Source organism: Cardiocondyla obscurior, unplaced genomic scaffold (assembly GCF_019399895.1).
Source record: "Cardiocondyla obscurior isolate alpha-2009 unplaced genomic scaffold, Cobs3.1 scaffold41_0_353218, whole genome shotgun sequence".
Classification (NCBI taxonomy): domain Eukaryota; kingdom Metazoa; phylum Arthropoda; class Insecta; order Hymenoptera; family Formicidae; genus Cardiocondyla; species Cardiocondyla obscurior.
In genome coordinates, this window is record NW_027228792.1 from 45,419 (window position 1) to 64,412 (window position 18,994).

Consider the following 18,994-nt stretch of genomic DNA (forward strand, 5'->3'; position numbering starts at 1 on the left):
CAGACCACTCCATTATAGTCGCAATGAAAGTTTAATGGTTTAAAATCATCTAATAGAATTAATAAAGAGACCTAATGTATTTATACTACTCCCACCACTGAGCATAGTATAAATTTTGTAAGTAATGGGGGCTTTTACAAATCGTAATACCTTATATGGAAACATTTTTTCTCGGAGTGAGATTGCGACGTCATAGATGTGAACGTAAGAGCCCTCCACAATATCACAGCACGATTATCAAACACGTGGTAAAATGTAATCATTTGACGTGTGCTAAAATGTAAAACATTGATATTCAATACCACAGATGTGCATTGAAGGCGCGGACAATAAACTCCCGCCAAATGCTAAAAAGATAAAATTTTAGATTTGTCATAACAGGCTACGATGTATCTGGTTCTCAAGAGTGAGATTACAGCGATATAGATGTGAAACTGAGAGATTCAGTACGTGCTAAAATGTAAAAACATTGATATTCATTGTCACAGATGTACGCTGAGAGCTCAGACATTTGAACTCACAACGCGTACTAAAGAGGTAAAATCTTAGATTTGTCATAACAGAATATGACAAATTCTTGTTTTCGAAACGAGATCGCGGTGTCGAAGTAGTTACATATGATATCAATAACACACATCAGTTCTCAAGATGAGATCAGAGGCGCGTGTTAATACGAGTATATGATAAAGATATCTCTATCAACACGGCATTGTCAAGAGAACAACGCGCTCTTATAAGAAACATATAAAAATCCATAATTGTCATGGCACACGTGGTAAATCGTTTTTGAGATGCACATGCGTCACGTTAGAGATATGAAAATGAAAACGTTGACCAAATACTGCGGTATAAAAGTCGCAGAACATATGCGCGAAATTTTAGTATTCCTGTTGGAATCATAAAAGCAGTATGGATCCTAGAGAGCGAGAGTTGTTAGAGCAAGCTGTACGATTGACTTCACACGAAGAATTTAACATATGGGAGCAACGGTGTTGCGAGTATATCGAGTCGTTAGAAGAACACGGGCGAAATAAAAGAGCGCGGTTATCAATTGGCGCACAACAATCATTGATTACTAGTATCGCACGATGTGAAAATTTAAAACATGTAACACGGCGACGATTCATTCATGCGGGTGCTGGATATAGTGGACAAGAAGCTGAACTTCAATGGCGCGAAATTGATTCTGCTTTTGAAAATCGTATAGTGACTGGTGCTGTTATCAATGTGAAACATATCGAGCCTCGACAGTTCTTAGAAGATGCTGGAAAAATCGTGCTTGAACATGTGCGGTATGTTATGCGCAAGCATCATAATGTAAAAGTAAATGCAGTTTTTGATGGTGAATTTGTATCAAGTGATAAAACTACGAACAAAAGCGTGCACACGAGAAACTGAACTTTTTAGCTCATCTGATTTAGAAGAGTGGTATGAGTCGCGTGTCATGTAGCCTATTCTTGCCTCGCTGGATGAGTTTCAAGAACGAGATAGCGGCTGGGCGTTATCGCGTATACATAATATGATTATAAATATTAATAAATATAATCCATTGCATGCGGGATGTTACATTCAATTACCGCACAAAATTAAAATGAAAAAAGCAATAATAAATGTTCAATCAACGGATAATGCATGTTTTGCATGGTCAATTGTTGCTGCTTTACATCCTGCTGAAAGACACATAGAACGAGAATCGTCATATCCACATTATTCTACAGTATTAAATATAGAAGGTATAGAGTTTCCAGTAACATTAAAACAAATTAAAAAGTTTGAACAACTCAACAACATTTCAATCAACGTATATGGAATTGAAGAACAGAAAATTCTACCAATACGACTCACCGATATGAAGAAAGAGAGACACATTCATATGCTGTACGTGCAACATGATAATGCTGATGCGGGACATTTTGCGCTGATAAAAAATCTTTCTCGCCTCTTAAACATACAACTGAATAAAACGAAGAACAGAAAATATTTTTGTGATCGGTAAATATATATATGTCCGATAGAGTTCTAAATTTATGGATAGGGACATATGACGAAAAGTCCTGAATAATTTTCAAAATTTTGATCATTTTCGAGAAAAATTAAAAATATAATACACGTAAATACACGTAAGAGTGATAAGGAAGACACGATTTGAGCGAGTGCAACAGACGACGGCGCGAATATTATAAACAAAATAGGCGGAGTCAGCGCGTGACGATAAGCGAGCGGTATTCGCGCCGTCGTCTGTCGCACTCGCTCAAATCGTGTCTTCCTTATCACTTTTACGTGTATTTACGTGTATTATATTTTAATTTTTTTCTCGAAATTGATCAAGAATTTTGAAAAATTGTTCAGGACTTTTCGTCACCGTTTTTATGTCCCTACCCATAAATTTAAGATTGGACATAATATTTCGGACACCCTGTATAAGTAATAATAATAATAATAATAATAATAATAATAATAATAATAATAATAATAATAATAATAATAATAATAATAATAATAATAATAATAATTTGTATTGAATTAAATTTTTTAAAGACATATATGTTTTTTTAGCTGTCTACGATACTTCAGTTCGAGTGACAGGATGGAGAAACATAGCGTCGAGTGCATGAATATCAACGAATGTGTTATCAAGTTGCTCACCGATAATGAGAAATGGCTAACTTTTGGCAACTACAGAAAGAAGAAACAAGTTCCATTTATAGTCTACGCCGATCTCGAATGCACGTTGGAAAAGGTGAATGATGATTCAACAACATCTACACATGCCTATCAGCATCACAAGACATTTCGCATAGGGTACTATGTGTGCTGCTCATACGATGAAACGTTATCGCGGTATCGGTTTCGTCGTAATAATAACTGTATTGCATGGTTCACCGAGGAACTAAGAGTCCTAGCGCATGATGTAAAGACATTATTATCAAACGCTGTATCTATGACAGATTTCACACGAGATGAGTGGGAAAAATTTAATAAAGCAACACACTGTCATATATGCGAAAAGCCGTTCACATCCGGTGATACGCGAGTACGCGATCATTGTCATTTAACCGGTCGATACAGAGGCCCTGCACATTCAAATTGTAACTTAAATTTTATGGATTCAAATTACATTCCTATCGTGTTTCATAATTTATCAGGTTATGATGCACATTTTATAATTAAAGAAATTGCAACAGTGTACGATGGAGCGATAGAGTTGCTTCCTCTAACAAAAGAAAAATATGTATCATTTACAAAAAATGTTAAAAGTACTACAGATGATAGAAATGATTGTATAAAGTTACGTTTTATTGATTTATTTAAATTTTTAAATACGAGTCTCAATAAATTAGCATCCTTTCTTAATACTGATAAACTGCGAACTTCGCGACGTGAATTTCATAACTTATCGATGAAAACTTTTAATCTGTTAACACGTAAAGGCGTTTTTCCATATGAATAAGTTGACTGTATCGAAAGGCTGGACTACTCATGCTTACCATCACGTGAAAAATTTTATAGTTCATTGACGGGTGAAACAGTATCTGAAAGCGATTACGCACACGCCGTTGATATCTGGTGTCGGTTTTCTATTCAATCGCTCGGAGAGTACAGTGATCTGTATTTAAAAACTGATGTCTTGTTGTTGGCCGATATATTTGAAAATTTTAGAGATAGTTGTATAACGAGTTATGGGCTTGACCCAGCGTATTATTATACATTACCTGGTTTTACGTGGGATGCAATGCTGAAACATACTGGCATTACATTTGAACTTCTTATAGATATTGATATGGTTATGTTCGTTGAACGCGGTATTCGAGGCGGCTTAAGTCAATGTTCAAATCGATATGCACACGCCAACAACAAGTACATGCAGTCGTATGATCAATCAAAACCATCATCGTATTTAATATACTATGATGTTAATAATTTGTATGGTTGGGCGATGTGCCAGCCATTGCCCTACGCAGATTTTCAATGGATTGATAACGCTAGTAATTTTGATATACTGAGCGTACCGCTTGATTCACCCGTTGGTTATATTCTCGAGGTCGACTTAGAATATCCTCAAGGTTTACATGATGCGCACACTGACCTACCGTTTTGTCCAACACGCGATAAGCCATCCGGTAAACGGCAGGAGAAGCTCCTTGCAACGTTGAGCGATAAAAAACGTTACATCATTCATTATCGCAACGTGCAGCAATGTATGCGTCATGGTCTTCGCGTTACAAAAATACATCGCGTATTAAAATTTAAACAATCGTCATGGCTTCGCGCATATATTGAGCTTAACACAACATTTAGAACTGCAGCAACAAATAATTTTGAAAAGAATTTATATAAATTAATGAACAATGCGGTTTTAGGCAAAACCATGGAAAATGTACGCAATCATGTCGATGTAAAGCTCATAACACAATGGGAAGGTAGATTCGGTGCTGAAGCGTTGATTGGGAAACCAAATTTTCACAGTCGTAGCGTTTTTGCTGAAAATCTTGTAGCGATTGAAATGCGTAAACTCGAGATAAAATTCAATAAGCCGATTTATGTTGATATGTGCATTCTTGACATATCCAAGACATGCTTATATGACTTTCATCACGAGTATATGCAACCATTGTATCACGATAACAGTAAAGTAATGTACACTGACACAGATAGTCTCATATATTATATCGAGTGTGATGACGTATATGAGACTATGAAACGTGACATTAACAGATTTGATACGAGCGACTATGCACTCGACAATGTATATAATATTCCACTCGTTAATAAAAAAGTGCCCGGTTTGATGAAAGATGAGAACAATGGTGCGATTATGACCGAATTTATAGGACTTAGATCAAAAATGTATGCTTTACGAGTCGATGGTAAAAGTGATACGAAAAAGATTAAAGGCGTAAAAAATAATATTGTAGCAAAGACGATAGCATTCGATGATTATGTGCGATGTTTGCGGGAGAAAATCGAAATGACTCGGCAGCAGACATGTATAAGATCGAAGTTGCATGAGGTGTATACCATACGCGAAAAGAAAATTGCTCTAAGTCCATACGATGATAAGCGATATATCGTACCCGGTTCTACGAAAACTTTACCGTGGGGACATTATAAAATACAATTATAACAAAAAATGTTAATATATTTTCTCAGTTTTATATACACTTATGTATTACATATAATAATGTATATGAATGTAAAATAAAAAAAATGTATCTATTATACAACATTATTTTTATGTATCCATGAATTGTGAGAATTGTTAAATCCTAACCATTTTACAAAAACATTATTTCCTTTTTTTTTTTGCAACACTTTTTCAACGAGATATACATCGGGATTTTTCACACGAAGTAACTCCTGTTCGTAAAATCCTCCAGCTATAGGTTTTTCAAGAAAATCCACCAGGTGATATGTTGCTGGGTTAGTTTGCAACACTTTAGCGATTTTAAATACTTCTGTGGTTTAGTTAGGCGTGTAACCTTTCTCAAATATTGTTTTGAATTTACTAACACGTACAGAATCGCCCACTTTAAATCGCGTTGGAGCTGCGATTTTTACACGACTGTACACCGTTGTTAAGAGTTTGTTCGCGATTGCCGGAGTAACATCAACAGGTCGCATTCCGATAGTTCGATGCTTTCGTGCATTGTAATTTGAAACAAGTTGGTGCAGCGAATCGATCCATTTATAGTTTTCATTGAGTGTAAACATCTTCCACATGTTATTTTTAAGCGTTCTATTAAACCGTTCTACAACTGACGCTTTCATTACAGAATACGTATAATAGTGGTTAATATGATGTTCTTTCATGAGCTTCTGCATATTTGCGTTGTAGAATTCTTTTCCTTTGTCAGCCTGTAAATTTTTTGAACATCTGTTGTAATCTGTAAATATCTTCGCAATCGCCTTAGCAACTTCGCTACCACTCTTCGTCTTTAACGGAATAGCCCATGTATGTTTGCTCAACACATCGATAACGGTGAGAATATAGTGGTAGCCTTTGTTGACACGTGTGTAAGGACGCATCTCGACGATATCAGCTTGCCACAGATCATTATATCCGCACACTATGACATGTTTTCGAGAAAAATTTTTTCTCGCTGGAGCATGTAATTCATTTACCAACTGCTTCTTTTTAAGACTTGATGATGCAGACATTATTTATTATTCGATAAATTTAGTTTTGTAACGGTGCACCCGGCGATGCACCGTTCCGGCCATAACAACGGCCGGCCGTCGGACACAACACCGTCCGGCGGGGACCCGGGGCGCGGTGCGCCCCAAACTTTATATTTTATCTACGCCGGCACAGCACGGCAACGCGTAGCCGTTCCGCGGCTAAGTCCATCCGCGGACTTAGCCGAGCGTCTCCGAGCGCCGCCAAACCGCGCCGTCGACGTCGAGGCCCGTCGTTTCCGAGCGCGCCGCATCCCGGGGCCTCGGCGCCACGCGTCGGGACACGTCACGTATCCCGCTGAGCCCCGGCAACCCTGCGCCGTCACTTTTTACGTATAAAAAGTCGACGCCAGGACTCAGCGGGACCGTCCTGATTCGTTCGCTCTCGAGCGAACATCCGTTCCTAGAGCACGAAACCACGGGGTAAAGCGAACTTTGTCTCGGCCAGGAGATCCTGGCGTTCACGATCCTCTCGTTACGAACTCTGACCGAACGCACGACTAGCTCGTGGGGTGGAGCGCACTCCGCCTCCTTCGAGGACTCTCGATCCTACGTCTGCGGCACGGAAAGACTCGCAACGCAATTAAGATCCCGTCGCACCATCGTGATCCACGGGGTGGAGAGATCTCCGCCTCGGCCAAGAACTCTTGGCTAACGACACAGGTCAAGGTGCATCCTGCCCAAGCGCATCGCGTCCCGCGATCCACCGACGCATAGATATTTCCGACCGCGAGCTAGATTATTTTGTATCGTGATCCATAGCACGGCGGGCCCCGCCCGTCACTCTGCGCCCGCGTCCCGCATACCGCCGGTCCGCCCGGCAGGACCGATCACGAGATCTACGATCCGCGGCGAAAACCGCGCCCACTGTTCCGCGCCCGCGGCCCGCGTGCCGCCGGTCCTTCCGCCAGGACCGATCACGAAATCGACGATCCGCGCCAAACACCGCGCCCACGATTTCGCGCCACCCACCGCGCCTCACGTGGGGCATCCGCGACCATCCGCGAATTTACGTCTAGCGCACGCGTTACATCGATCCGCGATCGAAAGGGCCGACGCGCCCACCGGCACATTGTATCCGCGCCGCACACTTATTCATTTTATCGTGTTAACATTCTGTTTGTATATATATATATATATATATATATATATATATATATATATATATATATATATCTCGGCGCCGCTTGACAAAGCGAACGTCGTCGTTAAGTAATAAATAGTTTCTTTTTGTTAAATACATCCGTCTCGGTGCATTCTCGACCTCACCTACTCGAATCCTGCGTCCCGACGAGCGTCCCGGGCTCGCTGGCCCGTCATTCGAGGACCACGAAAACAGGTCGTTTCAGTTTTTTCAGTTGAGCGTGTTTTTAGCATATCCTGTACATTACGTTGTAATATTTCTATTTTTGTATTCAATTTCATCAGTTAATCTTGTAAAATGCGTACGTTTTGTTGAACATATCGTTTATTGACTGCATTATCATCGTCTGAAGGTTCTGCAACATGCTTAATTTTGTATGACCTTGCATCATAATCAGTAGCTGTTGCGGACCGAGCGTTATCACGCACGTAATTTCTAAGTAACGCACTGCATCGATCATGCAAGTCCACATCGCTTCTTGTAAGCGATATTCCAAACTTGTTGATCGGCATTTCAGTACACACTGAATGAATCGTTGACATGTGTATTAATTTATGATAAGTCTTGCTTCGCGAAGTTTTTCGATAATAGATAGAATCTCGTTATCGTGAGCGTTATGACCAGCGCAACGCGATGCTTCAAGCAATCGAAGCCGATCGACAAGCTCGTTTGGATCATCCCAATGAACGTAATCGATCCTGTTGTCGTTGACTGTCACAGTGCGTGGTATGCCTTGCCCAATTTTTTTATCTAGTAAAGGAGCAATTATACTCTTGTATTTGTAACCCTTGTTACTCTTCACCTGATTCTGCGCGTTGTAGTTACGTTTATGAGAGTTCGTTGCCAAGAATATATTTTTATAGTTTTCTTTATCAATATTGTTGTAAGTGCTCTCATCGGGAACTTTCATGAAAATTAATTCAAATAGACCTGGCGTTCCAGAATACATTTTACTATCTATGAATATATTATCATTCTTATCCACATCGATACGCTTGTTACCAATCATCGCGCCATCGTCACTGACATAAACACTATTCACATTATCTATGTTGACAGATTTCGTACCACTTAAAACAGCGCCTAAATACTTTTGTTCCAACGGTCCATACTGCGTTTGAAGAGCTGATACTTCTTCCGATATATGCGTTGAACGTTGAACTGGTGTTATCAGCGATTCGTTTGTATGATTAAAAACATCGCCAATGATATGAGCATGCGAAACATCATGTGCTATATTTCGTTGATGTTTACTCGTTGATGCCTTATTCAATGACGACGATGAGGTATGCGATCGTTTTGTCATCAATTTAAGTGGAGTTGATGTAGCGTTTAACCGTTTCTGTTTTGGTGTTGATCCATATTCATCTTCAGATAATGATATCGGTTGAGTATGTAAACGTTTTACCGTAGATTTCATCGGAGCCGATGCTATTATCGGCGATACGGCGTTTAACTGACGTTTCCGTTTCGGCGGTGATCCGTGTTCATCATCATTATCATTATCACTCGATGTTGTTATCAACGTTGAGGCGTTTAATCGACGTTTGCGTTCTGACGATAATCTGTTTTTATAATCAGATAGTGATATAGGAGACGCTGTAATTAGCCGTTTCTGTTTTGGTGTTAATTTATTTTTCGGTATAACTGATTCGACTTCAGCATTTCCGCCAGTATTTTCAACAATTTGTTTTAGAGGTGTGATGATAAGTTTAAAGTGTCGCTATAACGTGATATTCTCGTCCATTCTCCCCGTTTTGAGAGCTTGATACTTTTTGCGAATCGCATCACTCGTTTGGGCGATTTGCTTCATTATCTTCTCCCGATCTTTACGTTCAATTCTGTCCTTTATATCGAGATTGTTACAGCTTACTCGATGGACGTTTCAACGATGTCTGACTGTGTTAGGATAGTGCAAACTCATTAAGTCCCTTTCTATATCGGCCATTTGAAATCGCACTATCCTTATCAATTACTACAAATCCATACTGTTGTTGCCAACAGATATTACACAAATTACTGAATTTTGTAAAAGACATGTCAGTGTTTACATGATCATGGTATACATGCTTCATATTTGTTCCATCCTGTTTAAATAAAATTATTAAATTCGTATTGTCGCGTATAAGATGCTTCGGAATCTTTGCATACGTCTGACATAGATAAAAACTATCGACGTTTGCGTGTCGGCCCATCGCAAAATATTCTCTTACAACGTTTTGTTTATCACATGCCACATCATCAAAGATAAAGATTGAATTTGGAAGAGCATCGCTCGGTGGAATCACATCACTATTATTAGAAAATGTATAATAACCTATTTCTTTTATCGGTGCCAATAACTTTTTAAGGTATTAATATTTTGGTTGTTGTAGTGATTTCGAATACACATAAATATTTTCAAATCGTAAACCGTGCGGACTTTCCAACAGACTTATCAACACGTTTGTCTTACTACAGTTTGATGGACCGCAAATGATACCTCGATGGAACTTGGTAGCATACTTCCATGCTTGCAAATTTTTTTCTCAGATGTTAATTTGTTATCTATATTAGCCACCTTAATTGGTGGCGCTTGTCGCGCAAACCGCATCATGCAACTCAATCGGTTGCATGAACCGTGGTCTACCGTCAATATGAAAAGAATGATGCATACGCTATCTAATTTATAGTGATGCTCACATTCAATACTGTCAGTAATCAAAATGTTCTTGCTCCTGTCGGACAACAGCAATATTTGCAGCTTAACCGCGGAACACCTATGATATATTCCAAAGATTCTTTTGTTACAACAGTTTTACCAGCATATAGACTATCTGTGGGATAATCTTCCAGAACATTTAAGAGCTGATGTGGAGATTCAACAATATCGCAGGTGTTTGAAGCATTATAATTTACCGAATCAAGAAACGCATATTGACGGTCCAGCGCCGTTGATAAAAAATTGTGCCGAATGTCAAAGAAATGCGGACGAGGTTTGTTAAACAGCGCGATTAACTCACTTCCTTTTGAATTGCATATACCAAGCTATCGATTTTGTGGACCGGGAACTCGATTAGACAAACGTCTCGCGAGGGGAGATCAAGGTATTAATTCGTTAGATGAAGCCTGTTGCGAACACGATATAGCTTATGCTCGTAGTAACAAACTCGCTGAACGACACGTGGCTGATAATATTTTTGTAAATAGAGCGCTACAACGTCTTCACGCGAAAGATTCAAGTTTTGGAGAAAAAGCAGCTGCTACAACTGTTTGGGCTGCGATGAAGACTAAAACAAAATTTGGTATGGGCTTACGTGGTAAAAAGCAGAAGAATGCTAAAAAAAACAGTGAAAAAGCGAGTACTTCCGGTCGCAAAACGTGGTAGTGTTATACCGCTTCTACCATTACTAGGAGTGATCGGTTCGCTTGCTGGCGGTGCCGCGGAAATCGCCAAAGCTGTAAATGATAAGAAAACAATGCAACGTCAGCTTGAAGAGATGAAACGTCATAATCACGCTATGGAAGGTCGTGGAGTTTATCTAGCTCCATACAAATGTGGTGACAGTGTTATGAAAAAAAGTAAACTAGGAATAGAGGAAAAAAAAAACGTCGATGCGACGTTAAAAATTCCTAAAGGCACTACTACAGATATACAATTGCTACAGTTAGCAAAACGCATGCGCATTCCATATTTCAGAGGTGTTTTTATGCGTAACACATTACCAGCTGGAGGAGTATATCGCAACGAAAGCGGCATCGTGAATTTGGATAATGCCGATGGATCTGGTACTCATTGGGTGGCATATGCTAAGAGAAGAAATCACGCTATATATTTCGATAGCTTTGGTAATCTTCGACCGCCGCGGGAACTTGTACATTATCTAGGTAATGATACAACGCGAATTGAATATAATCACTCACCATATCAGCGTTACGATCAAACTAACTGTGGACAATTGTGTTTTCTTTTTCTACGAGCAGTTAACAAACATTTTAAAGACATGTATTAGGCTGTCTACAGTCAGTATCAAACATGTTGCTGACGTTCAGGCTATCGGGAAAGAGTAGCATCCTGGCGGTGAGCTACTTTTCTCCAGTGGATTTAAGCGATGGTGACTATGAGCTTGGATTAACAGATTTTGAAACGTATTACACGATACCTAATGTAAACTAAACGAATAATAAGTTTTATTTTACTGATAATGACACGGAGATAATTATTCCTGACGGGTCGTATGAGCTGCATGACATTGCTACATATTTGCGGCGGGCACTCAAACAACATCGTTCCGTTAATGCTGTAAAAAAACTATAGCACGCAATACTGATGATGATAATGATAACTCATTATTATTAATTCGAGCTAATAACAATACGTTGAAGAAGAAGTGAAATCAAGTGTGCATATCGACTAAATTTCACTAAATCTCACACTATTGGTTCATTGCTAGGATTCTCATCTAATTGTATTGTTACGTCAGAGTTAGGAAATTTTTAATGGGTTCATTCACCGTTACTCGGATGCTTAGGAAAAAGGCACAGGAGTAGGTAAAGAGGAGGGAATAGCTTGGAGAGCGACGTAACAGCCGATCCTTGCGTGGCGCGTATTTAAAGGGCCACGCGTGAACGCACTAGGAATGGGTTCGAGTAGGTTGAGTGCGTAATATTTGTTCTTTTTAGGGAAAGAAATTTAATTCTTATTCCCAGGGATAGAACCAGAGGTGATTTTCGCAACACAGGTACCAGGGTAAAAATAAATAACTGATTCAGAAATTGAAATGCGTAATTTTAATCTTAATTAAAATACAAATTTAGCATAGAAAAATAGATTTAATGAATTTAAAGTGATTATAAGGTAAAAAGAAAGAGGAAGAGGGCTTAATAAAAGATATAATCTGAACATATTAAATATATATATATATATATATATATATATATATAAAAATAAAGAATGGAAGAAAATGAATAATGAATTAAATAATTAAAAAACTAACAATAATAATAGCAATAGATAATCATTATTCTAAATTAATTTCTATAATCTCGGTAATTCGGGCCGTCGACCTCGGGAACACCCTGTCGATCAACCTGATCGGAGCCAGGAAGGGATATTCTACTCCAGGATAATAAATGAGGATATTATGGTCAGGAGTCGCCCTCCTGGCTTCCCTCCTGATTTCCTCGGGATCGAAGGAATCCGGGCCTATTGTATAGGCCCTCTCGGGGACGGGATCCGTCCACGGAGTGCAGGTGCTCCGGAGGAGTTCGAGGAGAGGATCTACGACCTCACTCTGTTCCTCTTGCTCCTCCACGAACTCTACGCTCGGGACGGGGGAAGGGGAACGTTCCGGGCTGTCAGGCTCATGCCAAGAGACGGTCTCGTCTTCAGCAAAGGAGTCGACCTCCTCGGGTTCCCCAGGGTAAGGAGTCGGTGAGCGGACGGGAGAGGAGCATGCCTGAGGGGCAACTCCAGGAGAAGGTGTGGACGAGTTCAAAGAAACGTCCGGAGTATAGGAAGGAGTTGTGGGGCGGAACAGCTCCGGCTCAGGTTGAGGGGGCGAGGTCGATTTCGGACGCGACGGCGATGGTGATCGCCGCGGAGTATTCTCCTCCGTTTCTAACTCTTCATGGTTACTCGGCGAATTGGGAGGTGCAGAAGGCAGAGGAGACCATGAACGCTCTGTTTTCGCCCTCGGAGGTTCAGGTGTGAGCTCCCTTGGTGCTGCCGCGAACAAGAATTGGACGAAGAAGCTTCTGACCAATTCTCTTAACTCGCGGATCTTGCGATTTCTCCGGGCGCGGCTTTTCTTAATTGACCGAAGGTTCCTTGATTCCACTAAAAGGTGTTGATTTGATTTTTAATTTAACAAAATGATTTCTGCGGGAGAAATGTCAGGGCAACACGCCGCATCACTCCTTCCGGATCCCCCTTTTACGCCACCTCAAAGATTCTTTCGGTTCCTCTGACAGGATGGACCCTTACTCGAGCTAAGGTTTCGATAGTCACCATTTACTGGCGGCATATCGCAACCCCTGACACGAGGAGGCCCATTAACCAAGTCGAGTTACCGGAGAATTCGAGGGACTTTTGAGAGATGCCTATTTTGGAGAATGCAAACGGCACCCTGGCAAAACCCACGTCGTTCATTTTCAAATATATTAATTTTAAAATCTTAGTGGAATCATTTCAAACGGCCGGAGGTGAGAAGGTATAATAAATGATGAAACTTACTTTTTGCTGTCTTCGGTTGCTTCTTGGACAAGTCCCTTGCAACTTCTTTATTAATCTTGATTCGGCACAAGTCACACACAAATCAATGGTTTAAACGAGATGAAATTCAGAGACTGAATGAGAGCGAGTCCTGCTGGAACACGCGTTTTAATAACCTCGGAAAAGGGGTGGGCTAGCGCCGGATTTCCATTTTTGGAAAAGTCAGTGCTCTGATTTGGCGGCCATGTCCCTCCACTTTTCCTTTTTCTTAATTATTGGTCCTTCGATCTTATTCTTTCTCTGATTTGCTTAAGCTCTAGTTTTCGTCCTTAGCTTTTTAATTAGTGGTGTGGAGTTCCCGATATCTATTGGCTCGAGAGAAGAAACTTGGTTGTACGAAACTCCGCCCGCATGGCTTCCCCTTCCAACCTTCCAGAATATTGTCACTAATAGTCGGGGAAAATTCTTAAGGACCCCTTTTCGTTATCACCGGGTCGCGTTTGTTTATGGGATCCGGTCGCGTGTCATATTCTTATGACTGTGGAGCTTTCACTCTCTTTATTTACGTTTCGTAGTCGCGGTTTCAAGTGCTTCACTTATCGCCAGATATTCGATATTGATTCCAAATTGTTTTAGGTTCCTTCTAATATTCTTTAAAGAGTCTTCTGTTTATATTTCCCGTTGGTATCTATGCTGTGATTGTTCTAAATTTCGTTTAAGCATCCGGCGATAAGAGTTTCAGAGTGTAAATTATTTTCTTCTGAAAGCTTGGAAGTTCTCTCTCGTCACCGAATAGTCACGGTTTACTCCCTTTATCTAATTTATTGACCGCGTGTCGGAAAAAAGGAGATGTGGAGTCCGAGGACGTAACACCCCCCGACTTAGACAAATGTTGGGGAGTAATTCACAACATTTGCATAAACAAGAATATCTCCGTTTTTCTGACACCTCTTAATTTTAGTATTCTACACATTTTTTTTTTTTTTTTTTTTTTTTATTATTATTTCCACTAGGGATTATTTTGTACATATATGCATGAGTGCAATATTTTTCTAATTTAAATCTTTGAATATATATATGTATATATATATATATATATATGTGTATATATAAAAAAAAAATATTTCCACATTCATAAATTGACTGCAGGTCACTTTTAGTTTATTTTTATTTCTTGCACATGTTTAAGGAATTGTCTATGGCTCGAAAGGTGAAACGTTTTTCCTAGCGAGCGGCCTGCTAAACAGTCCGTTCGAAATTGAGTGGGGCCATGCGGCAATTTTATTGCTTACACAATTGAGTCCCGTTTTTTTTTTGACCTGCTCCTAATAGGCAGATATTTCGGGTTTGTTTTGCTGAGCATTTAGTGAGCATAGTTCATTCACATTCCTCTTGTAGTGCCATTCTACCACGTGCTTATTTCCACCATTCTCCTTGAATGGTGATACTGTTTATTTTTCCTGCAGTTACTTATTATGTGATAATTCTAAGTTCTATCTATCCATTTATTTGCACTCGTGTATATATGTGCATTTTTAGTGTGTTTTTTTTTTTTTTTTTTTTTTTTATTTTTTTTTTTTTTTTTTTTTTTTTTTTTTTATTCTAATTCAACTATTTTAGGCCTTATTTAGATTATTCGGTTTCGAGGTTATCTTATTCTAAAGGATGGTTATTACAAAATTTTGTATAGTGTATTAAGGTATATATATTTGATAATGATATGTTTATAAATGCCGTATGTATATATATACTTAAAATCAATTGGTTAAATGTATAAGTATGTTTATAATATAATGCTAATATAGAAAAAAAAATAAAAACATATCTCGATATATATATAAAAGAAAAAAAATAATTACATGTATATAATAATATGCATACATGTTTATATGATAGAAGGCTTATTTTCTAGAGATTATAATTATTTTCGCCCTGGTTGGCGCAGCTGGTCTAGGCTGACCCACTGCTCCACATTGTTGGGCCCTGCCTTATAGTTCACTACCACCCCAGTGCTCTTGAGTGCTGCTCCCGTTGACTCTAGGGCGTTCGCCAAGCTTCGCTGCTGGTCGCCTTTCCTCCGGATGGAAAAATCCACCTCGGCGAATTCCCCACAGGAGGGTCGGCGAATTGAAATTTGCCCCCATTGTTTTTCAATGAGGGCTTTCGCGAGGGCAATGTCCCTTTCTTGCCATCCTGACGACTCGATGGGCTTGATGTTATACGTCCCGCACGGGATTGCTTGCCATCTTTCCTCCATGAATCGTTCCTCCAGGTGGTAACAGTCAAATTTGCGGCGGTGAATTTTTCGCCCCCAGTCGCGTAGGTGAATCGTGACGTCGGTGTTCGATGTCACCTCTTCCACGATCCCCCTTTGCCACCGCCTCTTCTCTTTGACCGCCACCAAGGTCCCGACTTCTACCTGGTCCGGCGCCAGGCTCAAGTTTTTCCCGATCCTGTTCATCCGGATCGTCAGGAATTGGAGCATCTCATTAATTTCTCCCTCTCCGTTCTTGAGCTTGACCCAAAAGAGGGTCGGCGACTCTACCTCCAGAACCTGGGCCTCCAGCGGTGACCGGGTCAGCTGGTGGGTATTAATGCTTTCGATGGTGGCCATCTTCTTTTTCCTTCTCTTTTTTTTTTTAAAAAAATTTAAAACCAAACTCTTCTCTTCTTAACTTCTTTCTTCTTTTCTAAAATCAAATGGTTTTTCTTATAAGAGTGAAAAGAGATTTTAGTTAATAAACTGTTTAAGATATATATATATATACATATATGCCTATATATTTATATATATATAATAAAAATTAATGTTGCGTGTACGGAAATACACGAGGTAAATGTAGTTATAATGAAGGGAAACTGTTGCGTGTATGGAAATACACGTGGTAATGAAGGGAAATTGTTGCGTGTATGGAAATACACGTGGTGATATAGTTGAATTATTATTTTTTTTCTTTTCCTAATGCCGCAATTGAAGAGAGTAGGATGCGTTTTCCCGGTCGGGTAAAAGTGGATAGTGTCGTTCTGGTTCTGCATTGAGTTTTGTTTCGGATCCCTCGTCGGTAGGTGGTTCATTTTGCATCTGTTTTTCGTTTTCTGTTTCGGGCATTTTGGGTGCGCTGGGTTTTTCGTACCTGCGTCTCTTTTCTCCCAAATGTAATAAGAGTTGTGTTAAAGAATCCCAGATGGCTCCGATTAGGTACAATGACCATCCATATACAGTATGTAAAGCATATCCATGAACTAAAGTGTCGAGGATTAATTTGACTCCGCGAATGCATAAGAATATTCCTAACATTCCGGCACTAATATTTCCAAAAATCAAAAATTTGCTCCACATTTTATTCCATGCAGAGGTTGCTACCTTTTCTATTGATGCTTCGTCCATTAAATTTGAAATCAGGCCCCCGTGGACGGTTGTAGGCTCCCCCATTACTCCCCTCGCTACCGTATTTAGTAACGCGGGTCGTTCCGCGGGGAACATTATGTGATCTCTTAAATGTTCGAGGTCTTTTTCGCTGTAAATTCCGCTTGCTGCAAGCGATCCTGGATTCGTATAGTGCCACGTTGGTTTAGTCATTGGTTTGATGGTGGTGGGGGGCAAAGTTCGTTCAGGAGTAGGTATCATTCGATACCATTCATCGTTTAGATAATACATAGTTGGAATTACTCGATTGCATGAGATTTGTGTTCCGGTTTTTGTTAATATGTGTGTTCGTGGAGATAAGAAATATGTTTCGTTATTTTTCAATACCGGTAATTCAGAATAACATTCTTTAACGTGTTGAATTTTTACATCTACCGGTGTACATTTTATTATATGTACAACCTCTCCAGAGATTACAGCCATATAACCGGGCCCCTTCATAATTTGGTATGCGAATTCGTCAGGTGAATTAACTGCGATACTTAAGGCGTTTTTTAATACTTGTTGTTCTAAATTACAGCGTTGCTTTAATACGTCTCGATATAGTGAGTTCATCTGTGACCGAATATGTTTTTCAACATATACAAATTTCGAATTTACATAAGTGAATATATCTAAATTTTCGACCGATAATGGTCTTTTCTGTGCAAATGAATCGCCCTTTGTTGTTTCCAGAATAAGTAATTTTGGATGTTCGGTTTTCGTTAGAGTATATCCGCATAACGGCTCCTCCCCTGTTTTTGTTAATGCAAACGTTATATCTTTAGTGGATAGGGAGTATACTATTTGTGGCTTTTCGTACATCGTGTCGAGCATTCGGTTCGCATATCCGTCATACAGGATGTCATAATTGTTAAATTTACAATAATCGGTCGGTAGTGTCTGCCAAAAGGTATATCCTCCGTCGATATCGATACAAGTATTATCGGTATAAGTGCATACAGTTCCCGATCGTAGTCGGATTTGATTAGCTTCTAAATTAACAGTGGCTTGATGTGTAATTAGTGTGATCGTTATTACGGCTTGTACAACAACATTATCCCAGCTGCCGTAAGGATCCGAATAATAACTGCCGGTACAATGTCCGTCAGTACTGGCAGATCCTGCGAGCGTAACCGGTCGCATTATGGTTTGATTTATTTTCAGTCCATAAATATGGTTGTAAGTTGAGAATGAAAATGACCCGGTTGCGTGCATCTTTTTGCATTGGTCTGCCGTGGTTTCAAAAACATATTCTGCTTGTCCGTTAGCTACGGTTGAAATATGTGAATGCATGCCGCAATGATATACGTGTCGGTTTATAGATATTTTGCACTGCGTTACTTGTAATGCTTCGAATTTAGACAATTGTAACAATTGTATATAAGTTCGGTCTATTTGGGGTTGTGTTAGGGGTATATTGCAATTTTCGACGTCTAATAACGATAAAGTTGTGACATTTAAATTAGCAGATCCGCAATCGTAGCCAATTATTCCGTTCACGGTGGTTATATTCGCGAGGACGAGGACGCCCATAATCCATTTTAATCTTGAATCCATCTGAAATTATAATTTTATTTTTCATTCGTTCGTTTTAATATATGATACACGTAGTCTATTCGGGTGTACTACTTTTGTGTTTTTCTTAATTTTTATTCTCACATTGTTTCTATTTAAAATTTCTAAAACTTCGTGTGGTCCGGTGTATTGATTACCGAATTTTCCTGGTTTCGGCCCCTTTAGTAAGAATACATAATCTCCAGGCTTGAAGATTTTCGGGTTAATCTTTTTATCATAATGTTTTTTAGATTTTTCTTTTGCTTCGGTTACGTTTTTGAAAGCGTTTGTCTGCAGACTATGTAATTGTGTGGCGAGCCCTATTAAATAATCGTCGTAACTTGCTAGCTTTTCTTCCGGACCGAGAGGTTCGTCCGTCGGTACCCTAGCTATTTTTCCGAATACCAGCTCATACGGCGTATGTTTTGTCGCTTCGTGTACACATGTATTGTAATTAAACATGGCAAGTCCGACCCATTTATCCCATTCTTTCTGTTCGTTGGCGTATTGTTTTAAA

General features: G+C 39.5%; 2 protein-coding genes and 1 pseudogene across 2 annotated transcripts; 2 read left to right on the top strand and 1 right to left on the bottom strand.

The window, feature by feature from the left end:
• Window positions 1-373: 373 nt before the first annotated feature.
• On the top strand, window positions 374-2,000 carry LOC139112694 (uncharacterized; annotated as a pseudogene).
• A 509-nt stretch (window positions 2,001-2,509) lies between these two features.
• LOC139112681 (uncharacterized) lies at window positions 2,510-5,509 on the top strand. The gene has a single exon (XM_070673755.1). The coding sequence runs from the start codon at window positions 3,734-3,736 to the stop codon at window positions 5,123-5,125; it is 1,392 nt and encodes a 463-aa protein (XP_070529856.1). The 5' UTR covers window positions 2,510-3,733; the 3' UTR covers window positions 5,126-5,509.
• Window positions 5,510-16,467: 10,958 nt separating this feature from the next.
• Window positions 16,468-18,480, bottom strand: LOC139112695 (uncharacterized). The gene has a single exon (XM_070673767.1). It carries the CDS (start codon window positions 18,478-18,480, stop codon window positions 16,474-16,476), a length of 2,007 nt encoding a protein of 668 aa, XP_070529868.1. The 3' UTR covers window positions 16,468-16,473.
• Window positions 18,481-18,994: the final 514 nt, after the last annotated feature.

Bases quoted from the DNA above. Each gene is read 5' to 3' on its own strand.
- LOC139112681 (XM_070673755.1), top strand. From the start codon at position 3,734: ATGCTGAAACATACTGGCATTACATTTGAACTTCTTATAGATATTGAT.
- LOC139112695 (XM_070673767.1), bottom strand. From the start codon at position 18,480: ATGGATTCAAGATTAAAATGGATTATGGGCGTCCTCGTCCTCGCGAAT.